The sequence below is a fragment of the Dioscorea cayenensis genome, chromosome 10 (genome assembly GCF_009730915.1).
Source record: "Dioscorea cayenensis subsp. rotundata cultivar TDr96_F1 chromosome 10, TDr96_F1_v2_PseudoChromosome.rev07_lg8_w22 25.fasta, whole genome shotgun sequence".
Lineage (NCBI taxonomy): Eukaryota > Viridiplantae > Streptophyta > Magnoliopsida > Dioscoreales > Dioscoreaceae > Dioscorea > Dioscorea cayenensis.
In genome coordinates, this window is record NC_052480.1 from 11,469,036 (window position 1) to 11,485,821 (window position 16,786).

The 16,786-nt window shown below is 34.6% G+C and overlaps 1 protein-coding gene across 2 annotated transcripts; it reads left to right on the top strand.

Moving 5' to 3' along the window:
• Positions 1–10,672: 10,672 nt before the first annotated feature.
• LOC120270662 (RPM1-interacting protein 4-like) lies at positions 10,673–16,203 on the top strand. 2 transcript variants are annotated; one of them, XM_039277727.1, is made up of 4 exons: positions 10,673–10,814; positions 11,997–12,518; positions 14,596–14,787; positions 16,017–16,203. In XM_039277727.1, the coding sequence occupies exons 1-4, from the start codon at positions 10,809–10,811 to the stop codon at positions 16,047–16,049; spliced, it is 753 nt and encodes a 250-aa protein (XP_039133661.1). In that variant the 5' UTR covers positions 10,673–10,808; the 3' UTR covers positions 16,050–16,203. The 2 variants fall into 2 exon arrangements, with proteins under 2 accessions (XP_039133661.1, XP_039133662.1); XM_039277728.1 differs by having other exon boundaries at positions 10,678–10,814; positions 12,000–12,518.
• Positions 16,204–16,786: the final 583 nt, after the last annotated feature.

The following is a 16,786-nucleotide window of genomic DNA, read 5'->3' on the forward strand; positions in this document are numbered from 1 at the left end:
AGAACTTAATAATTAATTCAATGAGGTGAAAATTGAGTTACTTCTTTGTATGAATTCTATAATGTCTTGCTCAATTTTATCCATAAGAATTTTCTCAGACGAAACTTCTTATTCTTAACAATCAACTTGAGACTTACATTATATATTTAAGATCTCATGGTGAGTTTAAAAGACTAAAACTTATTGATAATGATTTGTGTATTTTCTTGATGAACCAATGCCCTTCTATGGTTTAATTGGTTTCTTTCGTGTTGCGGGCATAAAAGAAGCCTAGCTAAGCTCGACAACACGATTCAAGAAGAAATCGACACCAAAAATAGAGTTTTAGAGGCCCGGCATTGTAACAACACTGTAGCGTCTTGTAGCACAAAGATTTGAAGAAAAATGCTAAGTCTGGAATTCCTCACTTGCAACCATACGGCCATGAAGATGACCGCATGCCGACTGAAGAAGCATTTTCATTGTATCAGTAACTATAGCAAGTTTACTGTAGTGGTTTTGTTGTAGCAGTTACTGTACCAACTTACGGGAAAATCAGTAGAATGATTGAGGACCTCACGGCCCATTTGTTGACCGTAATCCAGACTACATGCCATCCCGAGATTAGTTTTTAAAGGAGTTTGACACGTCCGAATATACGTATAAACCGCAAGTGCACGGGTGTTGAAGTAATAATTACCCGGTGAGTCGGGTAGTCGAATCCACAAGGAACGGAAGTATTAGTAATAACCACTTCTCAATTATCCAGTTAGAATCAATGAATATGGTGGAGTAAACTAATTACAATCAAAGCAAACAAGTATGCAAGAAACAAATTAGAAGAGTCTCAATCACTAAAGATGAGGTACTCTGGCAATGATCCCCCTAAGATCTTCTATGAAGCTCAAGATTCACTAAATGCTCTAGAATCAAGTCTAATGAGTCGAGGTAATCCAATGATAACCAATCCTTGTCTCCAAGCAAAATGCACTAGTCCCCTACAAGTTCCCAGTGGAGAAATTGACCAATCTCAATACCTCACACCCCATATGACCGCAATATGCTCTAAGGAAACCTAAGAGTGAAAATGATTCCTAAATGTAAATCCAACCCTAATTCCTGGCAAAGGATCATAACCCCACCCCCCCAACAAGGTCCCGTGGAGAAATCGAGCAATCTCACGTCTCACACCAAATATGGTTGCAAAGAGAATATGGAATACGGAGATAGGGAAACACTCAATCGAAGTGGAAAGGGGACACTCCTCTATCCCAAGGCTCACTCTCTCAACCCTCTTTAATCTTGGAAATCTAACTCTAATGGAGATCTCTCACATCAAAGTATTAAATCATGCAATGTAAATCAACCACAAGGATTAACAACACTAACAAGCAATTAAATCACAAGATTAAAACTCAAAACAACTCGGATTAACTAGAAGCATCAAGAGAATCAATACAAAATATAGATCTTAGGGTTCACATGCCCAAATACCTACTAGGGTTTAGCCCTCCATGGGCCTAGTTACAAAACAATAATGGATACAATGTAAAGTAATAAAACCCATAGAGAAAACACCCTCGAATTCGTGCGGATTGGCCTTGATTGGTAGTTCCACGTCTTGAAGGGATCCTCTCCGAAGCTAGGTCGCCAATGGCTCCCTAAATGCTATGACATCGAAGGAACCTATCAAGTTGGTGAAGAACTTCCTCTCAATCGGCGAAGACCTTCTCCTCAAACCCTAGCCGCCTTTTTCTCCAAGTCTCCCTTCAAAGCTCAGCAAAAAGTCCCCTTAAAATCAAATCGCGCCTGTCACGTGCTCCCACGCGCCCGTGTGGATTTTCCACACGCTTGCGTGGGCTGCAGGAATTTCCACGCGGGCGAGTGGAATTTCTGCTACAGTAAAATCGATACATTACTTTGCTTCAGTGATTTCCACAAACGCGGTGACAAACATTCTCCTCTTAAGGCCACACAATCGGGCACACGATCATGTAGTAGGCTATAAGGCTTTTCCTTCATCGATGCATCTTGAAAAGTCTTGAAATCTTTACAAAGAGAAGGAATGTGGAGACATGGCTGCCTTTGTGCCCTCCCACTAGTAAATTGGCTTTCATAACCATGGAAGTTGGCACACATCTCCTCATACACGAACTCCTCTTGTGTCTTCCGCCTTGATTCGCACAAGAACTCTCAGCATTGTGCCTTGATATCCTATCTTCGCTTCCTTTTGAATTCCCAATGCCTTCACAACCTATGTGCATAAAAGAACACCCAATACACGAAATGAGACATAAACCATATAAAATATGACGCTCATAAAACATGCATAAAAACATGTTCACTCAAGCACTTATCAGGGTTTTAGGGCATCTTTTAAAGGGAGAAAGGCCTTGTTCTTGGAGCTCATCATCACCATTCTTGATCTGAGGTAGAAGAAGACAAGAGAGGCCATCTCCGAGCTGGAAATTGACGGGGAAAGCATGATTTGGCAAAATCTACTCCTAGGGCACATTCTAGAGGGTTGAAGACAACAAGGGAAGCCTTTCTAAGGGGGATTCTAAGCGTCATTCAGCTTTTTAACTTTGAGGGAGTTTGATGTTGCTTTATTTAGTTGTTTTCATGGAATTTACCTTGTATGTTGCTCGTATGAACAACTAAACACCAAGGTCACCAGATGTAGGTGAACCTTGGGGTTGAACTTGTGTAAATTGGATGCTATGACTTGTTTTATTGCATTTGGTGTGTTTGTGATCCATGCTTGGTGTACTTTATGGTATTGGTATGCATGAGAACTCTATGTATCAATTTTTAGGTTTTACTAGGTTGCGTGACCATCACCCTTATATTAGACATACCTAGCTTTGAAGAGATACATGTACGAATACGTTGTGATCATCGGGTATTTTGTACCCCTCCAACATTAGGGTTGTACCTAGTTTGTATTTCGATCCTAATTTGAGAAGTCCCTTACCCTAATTACAATCGTAGGAGAATTTAGTCAGAAGAAATTCCGTATTAATACTTAGACTAGATTAGGGGCCAATTGCCGTGATCATCGGGTTGACCTATCTTAGGATTTTCTTGGTCTAAAGTACAATTTGCATGATAGTTGTAGCATCCTTCGTACTTTAGTAGCCCCAAGGGGATCCTCATCGGTGACCACTTCTCCTTCTTGATTCCTACCCATGATTTGCCTTCACTGTAGACATATAAGTAGAGTTTTTCTTATTGTTTTGTAGTTTCAACACATCACTTGAATTTGTAGGTTATATATCACATGAAGAGGAAGTAAGAGTAGCTTCTCGGGCCCTTGGAATACGACCCCCTTGTGCTTGTGCGAGGGGTATTACTTGATGCCCCATGCACTTGCGGGATCGACCAACCTGCAGGTATCAATAACCTTCTATAAAACTTGTTGAGACAAAGAAACACATTTTGTACCTATTGGTGTACTTGTGAAATTAACTTTCATATTGTCCGTTTCTACTACATCAATTAAAAGAGCTTTTTTCTACTATGAAGATTGTAAAAAATCACTTGGGCAACCAAATGGGAGATTCTTGGATAAATGATTATCTGATTACTTATATAGAAAAGGATATATTTTGTAGTATTGATAATAAAAAAATCCTACATCATTTTCAAGTTATGAAAACACACAGAAAGTAATTGTAATATGTTACTTTCATATGATGAAAACTTTTGACGCACTTGTATTCTATTATTTTTTTATATGTAATATTAGTTAGCCCCCTCTGAACAAAAATTCTAGATTTGTCCTTGTTTATAATGGATTCTTCTATTAATATTCAAGAGTTTATCTATCTATTATCTCATAACATAAAAGTTCTCAAACTCCTATATTATTTCCTGGGCATGGAGATTAATTAATTCCCATAAATCAAGGATTTTTTCTCACTCAATCCAAGTATTCGGTTCAATTATTACAATAGTATGGTATGGATGGTACAAAACTAATTGTCATTCCTATTTAATCAAACAAAATTTTACAAGTTAGTGGAAAGCTTACAGCACCTCATCATAACTCACTTTTATCTCTTCTATCCTATGAATTATATGGACAAGTTATGCACTCAGCATGCACCAGTCAGCTCAAGGTTGCCAAATGCATCCTTTGATGTATTAATTTTTCATCTTATCCTTGTGCATAATTTTTCTCTCCTTGGCCATACTAATGATGATTGCGGGTTGATTACCTCGTTAAGCTATGCTCTACTTCTAAATATATTGTATACTTTGACCCTAACCTTATCCTTTACTGTTCTAGAAAGCAGCAAACCTTCTCAAAGTGTAATTCAAAGCTGAATACCTATTTCTTATTGGTCTTACATCAAAGGTCCTCTAGCTGGTTCATCTTCTGAAGGCCTAATGAATATCTCTACAAGTTATTCCATCTCTCTGTTGTGATAATGTAAGCACTATATATAGCGGTGGTGCTTCATAATGTGAGTAAGCACATTGAAATTAATATCTATTAAATAAAAAAATGAAAAATAGCTATCGGTATTCTTTGGCTTCAACACCTACCATCCTTTTATCAACTTTTCACATGTAAATCTCAACATCTCCTTATCTCTTCTTCTTATATGTCTTTAGATCCTTATCCTGTTATCTCTTTTTTGATAAATAACTCTACATCCTTGTAAATCTCAAAGTTCATATATATATATATATAAGAATGGACAACTAATGATGATAACACTGAATTCCACATCATGTTCTTCCTCTTATACCTAGCGACAAGAGCATGAGAAGCCATGATGAATAATCATAAAGGAAACTCAAATAGAAACCATAGGACTTACCCTCTTAGCCCAAGAAAAATATCATCAAGAACTTGTAAAAAATTTACCTTTTTTCTTACCATACAATTGTGCACCTTTCAAAGTTTTTCTCAAACAGTATACTAGAATATATTTGAAAGACGCAATTCAAGGTTCTAAAAAACCCCAAAATAAAATCAATTTGGGTTCTTTATTGTTAAGTCTGATGACGTAGATTGGCATTATATGACAAGTCAAGTGGTGACACGGCATGAGGATGATGACGTAGCTAGAAATGACTCATCAAAAGAAAAGGTGACTAGGATGATGATGTGGCAAAGGATGAGGTCATGACATGTGATAAAGATCTAGGTGGAAATTTTATGAAGATCAAGGTTGAAGACTTTATTCCTCTCAATACAATCATGTGATGATAAACTATTTTTGGTAAATGCATCAAAACTATAGGATCTCTTCAAGAAATGTAAGTTTTATTTTAGGTATGATTATCTATTCTTGGTAAGATCCGGGATGATTATTTATATCTTTGATAGAGCTCCTTTTTAGAAAGATCTATTTGAAGAGAGAGGAATATTCTATTATTGGCAATAGTTCAAAATTATGAAGATTATATTAGAAGACACAAGATTTAGTTTGTTGTGAAGCTATTTGAAGACACAAACTAAATAAGGTAAAGGACATGCCAAGGAGATTATCAAGACCATATTTAGCATCACTAATTGAAGAAAGATCCAAAGAGCTATCTATGGGCTGAACTATTCATGGAGACTAATCATGTGTGGAGATTGATTGAAAATTGCATAAGATATGATTAGAGATTTGGAGATCCAAGCATGGATGATTGAAGATCATGCTTGAAGATATTGAAGACTAAACTTAGATGAAGATGAGATCAAGTTTAATAACAATATTTCATGTGCCAAAAGAAGATCATTTGGATGACCAAACTTGGGCCAAGTTTGGAAAGAAGATCGGGAGATCTTCGGTGGCTATCTTTGGTGAGATGGTCATGTGTGCCTTGGTGGGTACGTCCCTCAGGAGAGGGAGACCTTCTGAAGTGACGTGAGGAAAGAAGCAGCTACAGGCAAGAGGAGCTCGAGTCCAGTTAACTGCTACGATGCAGACTGAAGGAACCAGGAGGTTGAATGTCGCAGATTCGGGTGCATCTGGCTAGAACTCAGTCATGTTCAGTAAGGTGGGCCATGTTGCAACTGGGTGTTGTGATAAACGCCTAAATGTACGTATTTTATACGTATTGATCTTGTATTATTTGTGTATATCTTGATGAATTGATGCCCGTTTGAGTATAAATTTGTTCTTTTGGTGTTGCAGAGCATAAATGTGTTGAATGTAGCTCAAAAATGCAAATTGGATGAATTCGACACCGAAAACGACATTTTTGGGGTCCCAGCACTGTAGCGTACTGTAGCTGATCACTATTCATGCTGCGGCCATTTGGCTGTGAGCTTCACGGGCTCCATGCGCCCGCATGGGTGCCCGTGAGGTTTGCTGGAATTTCACAACCCTCGACTGTAGCATAAACAATGTAGCAGAATTACTGTAGCTGAGTACTGTATCACCGGCATATTTTCTGGGCGAAACGGCTGTGAGCTTCACGGGCTCCATGCGCCCGCATGGACCTGACGCTATATATTTCGGGCTGAACTTTTAGGGCAAGGGGAGAGGTTTTTGGAGAGCTTTTGGTGTGCAGTTTTCTCTTGGGCCTCTTAGGCCGCCGCACCACTCTTCCCGCCGGCGGTCTACTACGCAAGACATCACCAAGAGGGAGGCAAGCTTTGGAGGAGAAGATTGGGTGAAGATCCTAGGCATCCAAGGCATCATTTGAGGGGAGATCTCTTCAAATCTTCAAGATCTTCACCATCTAAGGGGATCTAAAGCTAGAGGGAGTAGTTCTTACTTCTTTTCTTCTTTATTTGTTTCTTGGATTTGTATGAGTGGTCCTCTTTCATGAGGCACTAACTTATTTGTGATTTGGATATGATGAACTCTAGGGTTGATTGTTTGTAATTTGGATGATCATCTTTATTGATGTATTGTTGGATGTTGTATTTCTTTTATGGAATCTTGTAGTTTGTGGTTCAAGTCTTGTGTACTTTGATGTGTTGATTTGCATGAGAACTCTGTATTTCAACTTCTAGGTTGTACTTGGTTGCGTGACAATCGCCCTTGTACTAGACACACTTGGCTTATAAGGGATCCATGTACAAATACACCGTGACCATCGGGTATTTTGTACCCCTCCAGCGAATTAGGGGTTGGACCTAGTTTGAGTATCGACCCTCGATTAGAGATTTCCCGAGTGTAATGCAATCATACGAGGATTTGGGCGGAGCGATTCGACCCAATACTTGTATGGGATTAGGGTTCAATTGCCGTGACCATCGGGTTGAGCTAATTTAGGATTCTCTTGGCCCAACTACCATCTCGCATTTCATCCTAAATTCGAGGACCTAATGACAACCCTAGGGGATTCGTTGTCCAAATCACTCCCTTCACTGTTTGATTCTCCCTTGAGTTCAGTATTGTGTGTAGTAGTACCCCGGATTTCATTGTAGTTAATTCTTTCTCTTTTTTTATAATTACTATTCATCTTTCGGAGTGTTAGGCTAGGGAAATAGAGCGAAAGGGAAGTAATAGTAGCTCCTTGGGCCCAGGGAATACGACCCTCTCGTGCTCGCACGAGAGGTATTACTTGACGACTCCGTGCACTTGCAGATCGCTTATCATGTTGCAACATTTAACTTTGAAAGGTGTCTAAGTTAGGAAGCAGCGGAGAATTCTAAAAGAGGTAACTTTATTAGACGTCGGTGAGTCTATATAAGAGATCCTGCTTGAAGATTTAGGACAAGCCAACAGTGAGAGACTCTTCGGTGAGAGTTAAGAGTATGGCCGTCGGGCAATCTTGAGAGGATATTCTTTGTATTGAGAGAGTGAGTGAGTGTTGTACTCCTTGTTCCTATACCTTTTTTAGTGGATTGTTTCTCCGGGCCTGGGCCCCCAGATGTAGGCAAGGTTGTTCCGAACTGGGTTACCAATTTACTTGTCTCCTTTATCTTGCTTTGATTGTGTGTGAGTGGTTGATATTTGAGTGAGTTTTTTTTTTGTGAACTTAGCACATCACACACCCCCACCGGAACCATCATTTATAACTTTGAAAAGTGTCAATTATATGTCAACTTCGAAAAAATATGCATATTTATCCTCCAATTGCCACCCAATTAAAAGACTATATTGAGAAAATGATATAATGATATTAGTTAGATGTTTTTTCAACCAAATTAAAGAAAATGAAATATTTGCAAACATTAGATGAACCCTATGCAATTTGTTTCAATTTGATCTTATTTTCAAGTTATTTGGATTTTATAAATTAGAATAGTAAATTAATAACCGATGCCGACTTAACTAATTTAATAAAAAATATACACAAGCAATTTGAACAAAATATCTGATAAAAAGTTTATAAGTGTCACTTAATTGAATAATATGCATTACTTCAAAAAAAATTTGAATAGTATGCATTTAATTAAAAAAAAATCTAATAAAGAGTTGAAGAGTGACAATCTATTTAATGAAATTATTTTTCTATGCTCATAGATTCTTAACGAATGATATTTCAGAAAACAGAAAATTTAGACTTGCAATTTGTCATGAATTCCACACCAACATGTCTTTCATAACTTCAAAACTTTAGACATAATCAAGATGGATATAATCAAACTGAAATGACTATTAATTTAATAATTTGGACACCCAACACTGGTTTTCCAATAATCAATGATTGTGCACTAATTACAATAGGTGTATAAGCAATTAAAATAATAGCCAAGATTCAACTTAGGGCTAACAAGAAGTTTATAATGCCCCTATTGCAGTAGTCCATAGAATTTGCATCCCCTCGTATAATTCCATGTTTAATGCATTTATTAAAATTTAACACAAATCTTATGTGAAATGACAAAAATAAAAAATTGTTTGCCACTGTTTTAGAAATTTTAAAAATTTAAATTTTTTTTTAAAATTTGTAATTATTAATAATAGAAGGAAAGTTCAAGTACAAATTTGATTTAACACCTATCATATGATGACAAAAACAACCTCTTGGTTAATGCTAGTTTAATCATTTTATATCATTCTAAAATATTTTTTTAAAATTTGTAATTATTAGTCCAAGTACAAATTTGATTTTCTATTTTATGTTTTTAATAAAAATTAGCAGTTTGAGTATTGGCAAAAAATTATAGTTCATAAATTAATATAAAAATAATTTCATGATAATCTTTTGATCATATCTAGTCACTGACAAAGGGGTTATATGCATTGCATATAGCGGGTCAATATTCTTTTTAGATATTGATAAAATAAGTGCTAAATTACAATATATGAGTTAAGGCTACCCAAAAAAACCCATAAAAATATATATATATATATATATTAAGTAGATTCAATTTTTTTCTTTTAAACAAAATGTGAAAAGTTCATGTACTGTCATAAACATACATAAATAAAACATTGACAAAAGTTCATATTCACTTAGAAACATGCACAAAATAAAACATTGATAGTTCATCCATGCCTTCTCAACCAATCAATATGGGAATTAGACTGTAAACCCGAATTCACAACCGAGGAACTTCGCCACCACTTCATGCATCCGGCAAATTTTGAACTTAGGCAATTCGTATCTCGCAATCCATTTGTTTCACAGTATGCTAAAGTCACTTAACAAAAAACCCTTTATCTAAAATTTTTATTATTATTTATTCTTATATTTACGGTTATTTAAATAAATGAAAAAAAAGGCATGCTTCCAATTTACGGTTTCCCGTTCCCATTTAGTTAAAATAAAAGTACCCGTGGAGAAGTGAAGTGCTCCAAGACTGAAAATAAAGAAAAGGTAAAGCGATGGTGTGAAGATAAGTTTCTAGAACGTGTGTTACTTTTGAAAATGAAATATATCACTAGTGGGATAGGAGTGGAGTTATATAAATTTTTCAAGTTGTATTTTCACAAAATATCCTAAAGGAAGAGTTGAATTGCGAATGATCATATGAAAATTAAAAAAGGATATCATATTGAATTCATTTTGACTAATCATGGATAAACTATAAAGTAAGGCAAACAAAAAATAAAAATGAATTAAATTGAGCAATTCATACATAAAGATTAAATAAAAGAAATTCTCAACTAATTTGAAAACTTATGGTTGACCAAGAGTCACTAGTCACTGCAAGAGGTTTGGGTTATGGAAAGCTCAATGTCCAAGTTTAAATGAGTTGGGCTCACTGGTGTCACAGTTCTCCAAATGTGGAGTGAACTTACAATCCAATTTTTGCACCTGCCAAATGAGAGCACACAGGTGGAATCTCAATGCTACTTGAGCACACACTCCTGGGTATTCACATATGTCACACTTCTAAAAAAAAAACTTATATTTTATTTGTATTTAATAATTTTTTTTATAACTATGGCCAAGCTATAACTAAGTTTTTGTGGAATAATAGGGACAATGACTCTTTTTTTATATGAATATAAACAGTGACTCAAAGCAGATCTTGGAGCTCGGATGTCATGATGTATATATAGTATAAAAAAATAGTATAAAAATAGTACAACTTAAATAATAATAATAATAATAAAAGTATTATGCTAGATGCCAAATAATTAGTAAATAAAATTAAAAAAAGTTAACCATAGAGACCAAGTCTTGAACAAGAAGTGCCTGATGCTTGACCATGTCTCTAATAAATCATGCCCAAAAAAAACTCGTTTCCCAAACGTTTCCCCAAGCATCATTTGGGCAACAAAGACTAAACCAACAAGTCTTTAGCTACCATCTTGAAAAGTCAAAAGAAAACCTTTGGTGTCTTATTTCTTTGTCTGCTTCTTCTTCTTCTCTAAGTGATTGAATTAGAGCTTGGTAAAGGATTTTCAAAAAGACATTTAATTTGAAGCTTTTTTGGAGGACCTTTTGATCCATTTGTTGGAGCTTGTCATCAAATGGCTGTGAGTTGTTTTGTCTTTGAACATTATATAGTCTTGTTATTTTGGGTAATAGACACTAGTTTTGACCTCTATTTCTTTGTTTTAAACTTTAAGTTTAAAGTTCCTTGCTTTTTTTCTTTTCTTGTTGGTGTTACTGTTGTTTTGATGCTTTGGATTTTTTGGTATTTGATATTCAAAATTAATGGGATTTTGGACATGTTTTTATTCAAATATAATTCCAAAATCTCAATTATTAAATCAAATATGATATTTGGAATTCATTTTTTACATATTCATCCAATTAAACATTAGGTTTTGTTTGATCTCCGAGATGCTTAAAAGTTAAAATCTTGTTTTTATTAATGTTTATTTTATTATGAAAAATTGTACATTTTTTATAGAAAAATAACTCAAGTATAATTAAAATTTTGAAGGGTTTTCAAATTTAATTCTCCTATCAACAACAATGCAATGTTAAGTTGTTTTTTTTTGTTTCAGATGATGATCATCGTGATATTGTAGAACACGGTTTCTATTGTTCATAATGATAAGAGCCGTTAGATTACCATCTGATGGCTACTGTAGACATCCATAGATTTCAAATCTAGGGACATCCTTAGATGATGGGTCCTCATATATCAATATATTTTTGTATGACTATGATATTGCTGTAAAATAGAATAATTAATTTAGTGTAATTTTGATTCAAATAATAAATTGAAATTGTAAGGAAAAAAAAAAGTTTACAAGTTTATATTATTTTAGGGTTTTAAATTTAGCCATATATACAAACCTGTAAATATCTATATACATAGGTATAATATATATATATATATATATGCTAATAGTTTATTGCGGATGTCTGCAAATAAAAGAGGATAAAAGTATAAGTGAATAAGTATGATTTATTATATTTCTATCACAATCATGATCGAACAGTCGAAATAATAACATTATGCATGTGATTTATTATATTACGGTTATAATCGAATGATTGTGCGTCACTATTCCTTCTTCTCATTTTACACTATTGATAATTTGATAATACTGTTTATATATCACTGTTTATTAAAAGATTTGATCAGAAGTAAATCCAACAGTTGTTAAACTATCGTTTGTAGATGACATGTCCCTGTATATTTGTGTGTGTATGTGTATGTGTATGTATACATCGAAGCATATAATCAAACACCTTGTAAGCAGGAGCAGCAGCAGCAGCAGCAGCAGCAGCAGCAGCAGCAAGGGCATGTTCCGAAGTATGGGGACTGGGAAGACGGCGAGCAAGAGCTGTACACAGCCTACTTCGAAAACGCTCGCAAAGGTAGGAACGCCGGGCGATTGATCAACCCCAACGATCCTCAACAAAAACTACACCTCTCTTCCCAGTCACAACCAACACCAGCAGCAAAGCCGCAGCCGGAGAAAACTAGGAATGCTCTAAAGGAGAAGCATGTGGGGTGCCCAAGCAGAGAAGAAGAGGCTGGGGAAGTGGTTGGGTTCAATGAGTCCCCTGCACGCAAGCTGTTTGATGAAATGCCTCAAAGAGGCAAGGGAAGGAGAATGAGCGCTGGGTCTGACCGTAGTGTGGAGCAGTCTCCGCTTCATCCTCATCACCAGTATCAGCAACAGGGTCGAAGTCCAAAGGCTGGCCCTGGCCATGGAATCACTCCTCACACTCCTCCAAGAACTAGGATGAGACAGGGTGCCCTCCCAGTTCTTGATAGGGTAATCTTTCTTCTTCTTCTTCTTCTTCTTCTTCTTCTTCTTCTTCTTGTCATTACTTTCATTATTATTTATTTTAAATAAATTTTGCATTATATATAAAATAGAAATAAATATGAACATAAAAAACATCATGGAACTTGGACAATAATCATGATACATTAGAGAATGAAACTGTGAGTAGACAAGAACTATGTATTTTAATCATAAAATAAAAATCTTTCTTAATTATATTGTACAGTATTGAAGTTGAGTATAATTAATAATAAGATTAAAGATAGTTTTTTTACCTACATGCACGTCTCTAATGACTTGTGTGATTATGTTTTTTAACAAAATAATTTTATAGAAAACTAAATTATATTTGGTCTTGTTTCCAGTTTTTCATATGTTTTTAATAATTTAAGTTCAGGAGTAAGTTTTGGGTACTTTAAGATGATATGATGGATACAGATTACTACACCAATATTATTATGGATATAACATGTATATTTTAATGCTTATGTAATTTGGATTGTTAATTTTTTTAAATTGAAAAGATTACTTTTGCATTCCTACCTCATCATCATATTTGTTCGGATATATATATATATATATATGTGTGTGTGTGTGTGTGTGTGTGTGTGTGCAAATTTATCTTTATGTTATACATTCATGGGATTGTTTTCAATAGAATATATGCTAAACACAAAATTTGGGACTGCTATTCTATAAATATCTCAAAAGATTAGTTTTAGCATTCACTGATGACATTGTTGTACACATGCAACCTATAAAAGGCAAAACGGGAAGAGAAAAGTGTAGCCAAAGGCATTTTCACTATTTATTGGGGAGTTAACTTGTAATATAAATTAAAAACCTTAAAATTTTGAAGGTGTTCTACAGAAAGATCTCTTTTATAGCATTATTGTAAGCAAGCAAACCTATAAGAGGCAAAATAAGAAAGTAAAAAAATGGAGCCAAAAACAAATTCACTATTGATAGGGAAGGGAAGTATAAAGTTATATATATATATATATATATTATTCTCAGTTGTCAACTGAAATAAATTTAAAATTGTATGTTTAACTCTTCTTCATTTTTCAGAGAAGATAACTTAATATAGTGATCCAAGATGAAAAGTGAACATAGAATGGTTTAAAAGAAGACATCAGTTAATAGTTCTTTAGGGAATATGGAACTGCATGAATTATATCGTTTGTGCAAACCAAACTTTCTGAATAGATTGTGATTAGTAATCTTGTATATCTTGAGAAAAAAAAATTAAGGATTCTTATTTATTTGAGGCCTTTATTAGAGAAATGTGATTTGTACTTTGTAAGAATAGTATTGGTCTTACTAAATATTTATATAAAATTTCATAGAAATTTGCTTATATGCAAATTTGATCTTTATAAATTTTCTAAGTAATCAAGTAATTTTGAACGGTTAATGTGTGTGTTGGTGTGTGTGAATTTTTTATTTTTTAATTTAAAATCTGGTATGTATAGCCATATATATTAGTGATTGTTATTTATATACATCTAGAATAAAGAAATATTGATTTATTATCAGAAGACAAATATATGTGTATGTGTTTATAATAGACCCATCTCGATGCAGATGTCTGTTGGTTTTTGACTATTTATCTGGTATTTCGCATGAATGCTGCAGAAAACATATATTTATAATCAAAATTATGATCTTGATTTTTTATATTTTCACTGATTTAGATAAATGATCAAATCTGATATACATATCTATATTAGATATTAATATGCACATCTGTTTATGTGTTGTTACTTGTTAGTACATATGTGAACTAACCATTTATTTCATATAATTTTGCATAGAAGATTTGAAGTGGGTCTAGCTAAGAATGACTCTCTCTTATTCATATTTATATCAGTGATTCTTGCATAAACTTGGTCCAATGTACCTGAGAAAATAAAGCTACTTTGATTATGCATATACTCTTAAAAGGCATATATTTTGCATATTGATAATTGATATGTATGAAATTACAAGATAAATATTATATATATATATATAAACACTTATAACTTTTGCTATTTGGTTTTTTGGGATGTGGAAATAACAGGAAGACAGTGGATCAGCAGTCCCAAGGTTTGGTGGATGGGATGAGAAGGATCCTGCAACTACTGAGAACTACACTGAATTGTTTGGCAACATAAGACAGGAGAGGGAAACTGGCTCTGCCAAAGCTCCCATCACAGATAAAAAAAAGCCATCCCACCTCAACCAACCCCATTACAACAATTCGCATTCCAAGGTTTCTCTTTCTCATTCTCATTCTCATCCTCAATCTCATTATTGCTGATATGATCATCTTTTTAGACCAGAATTATTGCACATTTATTGATGCAACACTAATTACAATGTCAAAAGGTGTGTTGGTGATAAGGCCTAATGGTAGGTTGGTATAACTTTCTCTTTGTTGAATAAATTAATACGTTGAAAATGTTTAATGTCAGTAGTGGTCTCTGAAATTGGATTATTTTTTATGGTAACAGCTCAAGTGATAATATGTTGGTCTTGATTCATAAATTAGATAGATTATAAAATGTGTATTTGAAGGTAAATAGTGATGGCTGATTTGTATAAAGGTTCACTTCATTTTATTCCTTCCCTTTTTTCTCCCTTTGAGAGGATTTAATAGCATCATGGAATGATATTAGCATATTTTGAAAAAAAAAAAAAAATTATGTTGGCTCTTGAAGTCCTGTTGTTTCATTTTTGTCCTTAAGAGGAAAACATGTTGGTTTTGGCCCTTAAGCCAGACAAGTTCATTCATTTTAGCCTCTTGAAGTCTAAGTACACTTGTATATCAAAGTTACACTTATTAAGACCTATGCTCCAGTGATATTGTTGGGTTACTATTCAAGGAATAAGTTTACTACTATTGTATTGTAGTAACTAATATTAACTTAATTCAGAATAAAAACCAAATAAAAATCAGGTGATTTCATAAGTGGCTTCTTTTCTCTGAATTTTTTTTCACTATTATCCATGCATTGATTTATTAAAATTCAAATAGTTTCTCTTTGAAGGATAACTAGGTGAGCTACTTGTAAACACTTATTTATACTTTGTGATTCAAGTTTAATTCCATCATGTTCCTACCTAATCCTTTGTTATTTATATTCTTTCCTATCAGGTTTGCTTATTTCTCCTTGAAAAAATCTAACTGTAGCTTATTTCTTGAAAATTAAAAAACTTTATTGAACTCTTCTTTGTTGATGATGTATATTTGTATTTTTGAGGTACAAGATCACCAAGTTGCTTTTTATGAGGCCCTTCTGTAAGGAATTTTGTTCATCTTATATCATTTGAATCCAAAATTCACATGCTATTATCTGTTTAGTAATATTGCTCCTCGAAAGACTTTGTTTTGTTTAAATTTTTTTTTATTTTTATTTTTTTTTGCAACAATTGAAGAACCATGTACCACTTTTATTATAATCAATTGATTTGAAATCTTTGTTCCTCCATTCTTTTCAGGGCTGTTCATGCTTTGGTTGGCTCAAAAACTGATGATGTCAAGGGAATAGAAGTCAACTGTTTTGGGCATGTAAATATCACTCACCAAAAGAAAAGTTGGTCACATGAGCAACTTAGTTTCTTTCTTTCTATCTAAGGGCCTGTTTGGGTGTAAAATAAAAAAAAAATGGTATAATTTTATTTTGTAGAAAGTACAAGTGATTATTACAGAAATTATGGTATATTTTATTCTTACAAAATTAGTGTTTGGTTAACAAAATAAAAAAAAAATTACGGAGACTGTGCGATCGACGACCGGACCGCCGGTGGCCGGTCACCGGAAGTTGGCCGGACCATCGGTGGACCATCGCCCGATGGACGGACCACTGGTGATCGGTCGTCGAAGACCAGCCGGTAGGTGACCAGACCGGCGATGGCTGGCCGCCGGAGGTTGGCTGGACCACTGGTGGACAGCCGGCGTGTTACCGGAGATCGGCCGAACTAGTGGCCGGTCACCGAAGGCCCGTCGGACCGCCGGTTTTCGATCACCGGAGGCCGGCCGGATGATGGCCGGTCGCCAGAAATTAGCCGGACTGTTGATAGACCAATGGCCGGTGGTTGGATAAAAAAGAAGAGAGACTTTTTGCAATGTGCAAGAGAATATTTTTGTATACCATAATACATATATTATGCCATAATTTTATACTTTAAAATAAATACTCAAACAGTCAATATGACATAATTTTTAAAAAATATTAAATTATACTATATTGTATGGATTATGTCATAAT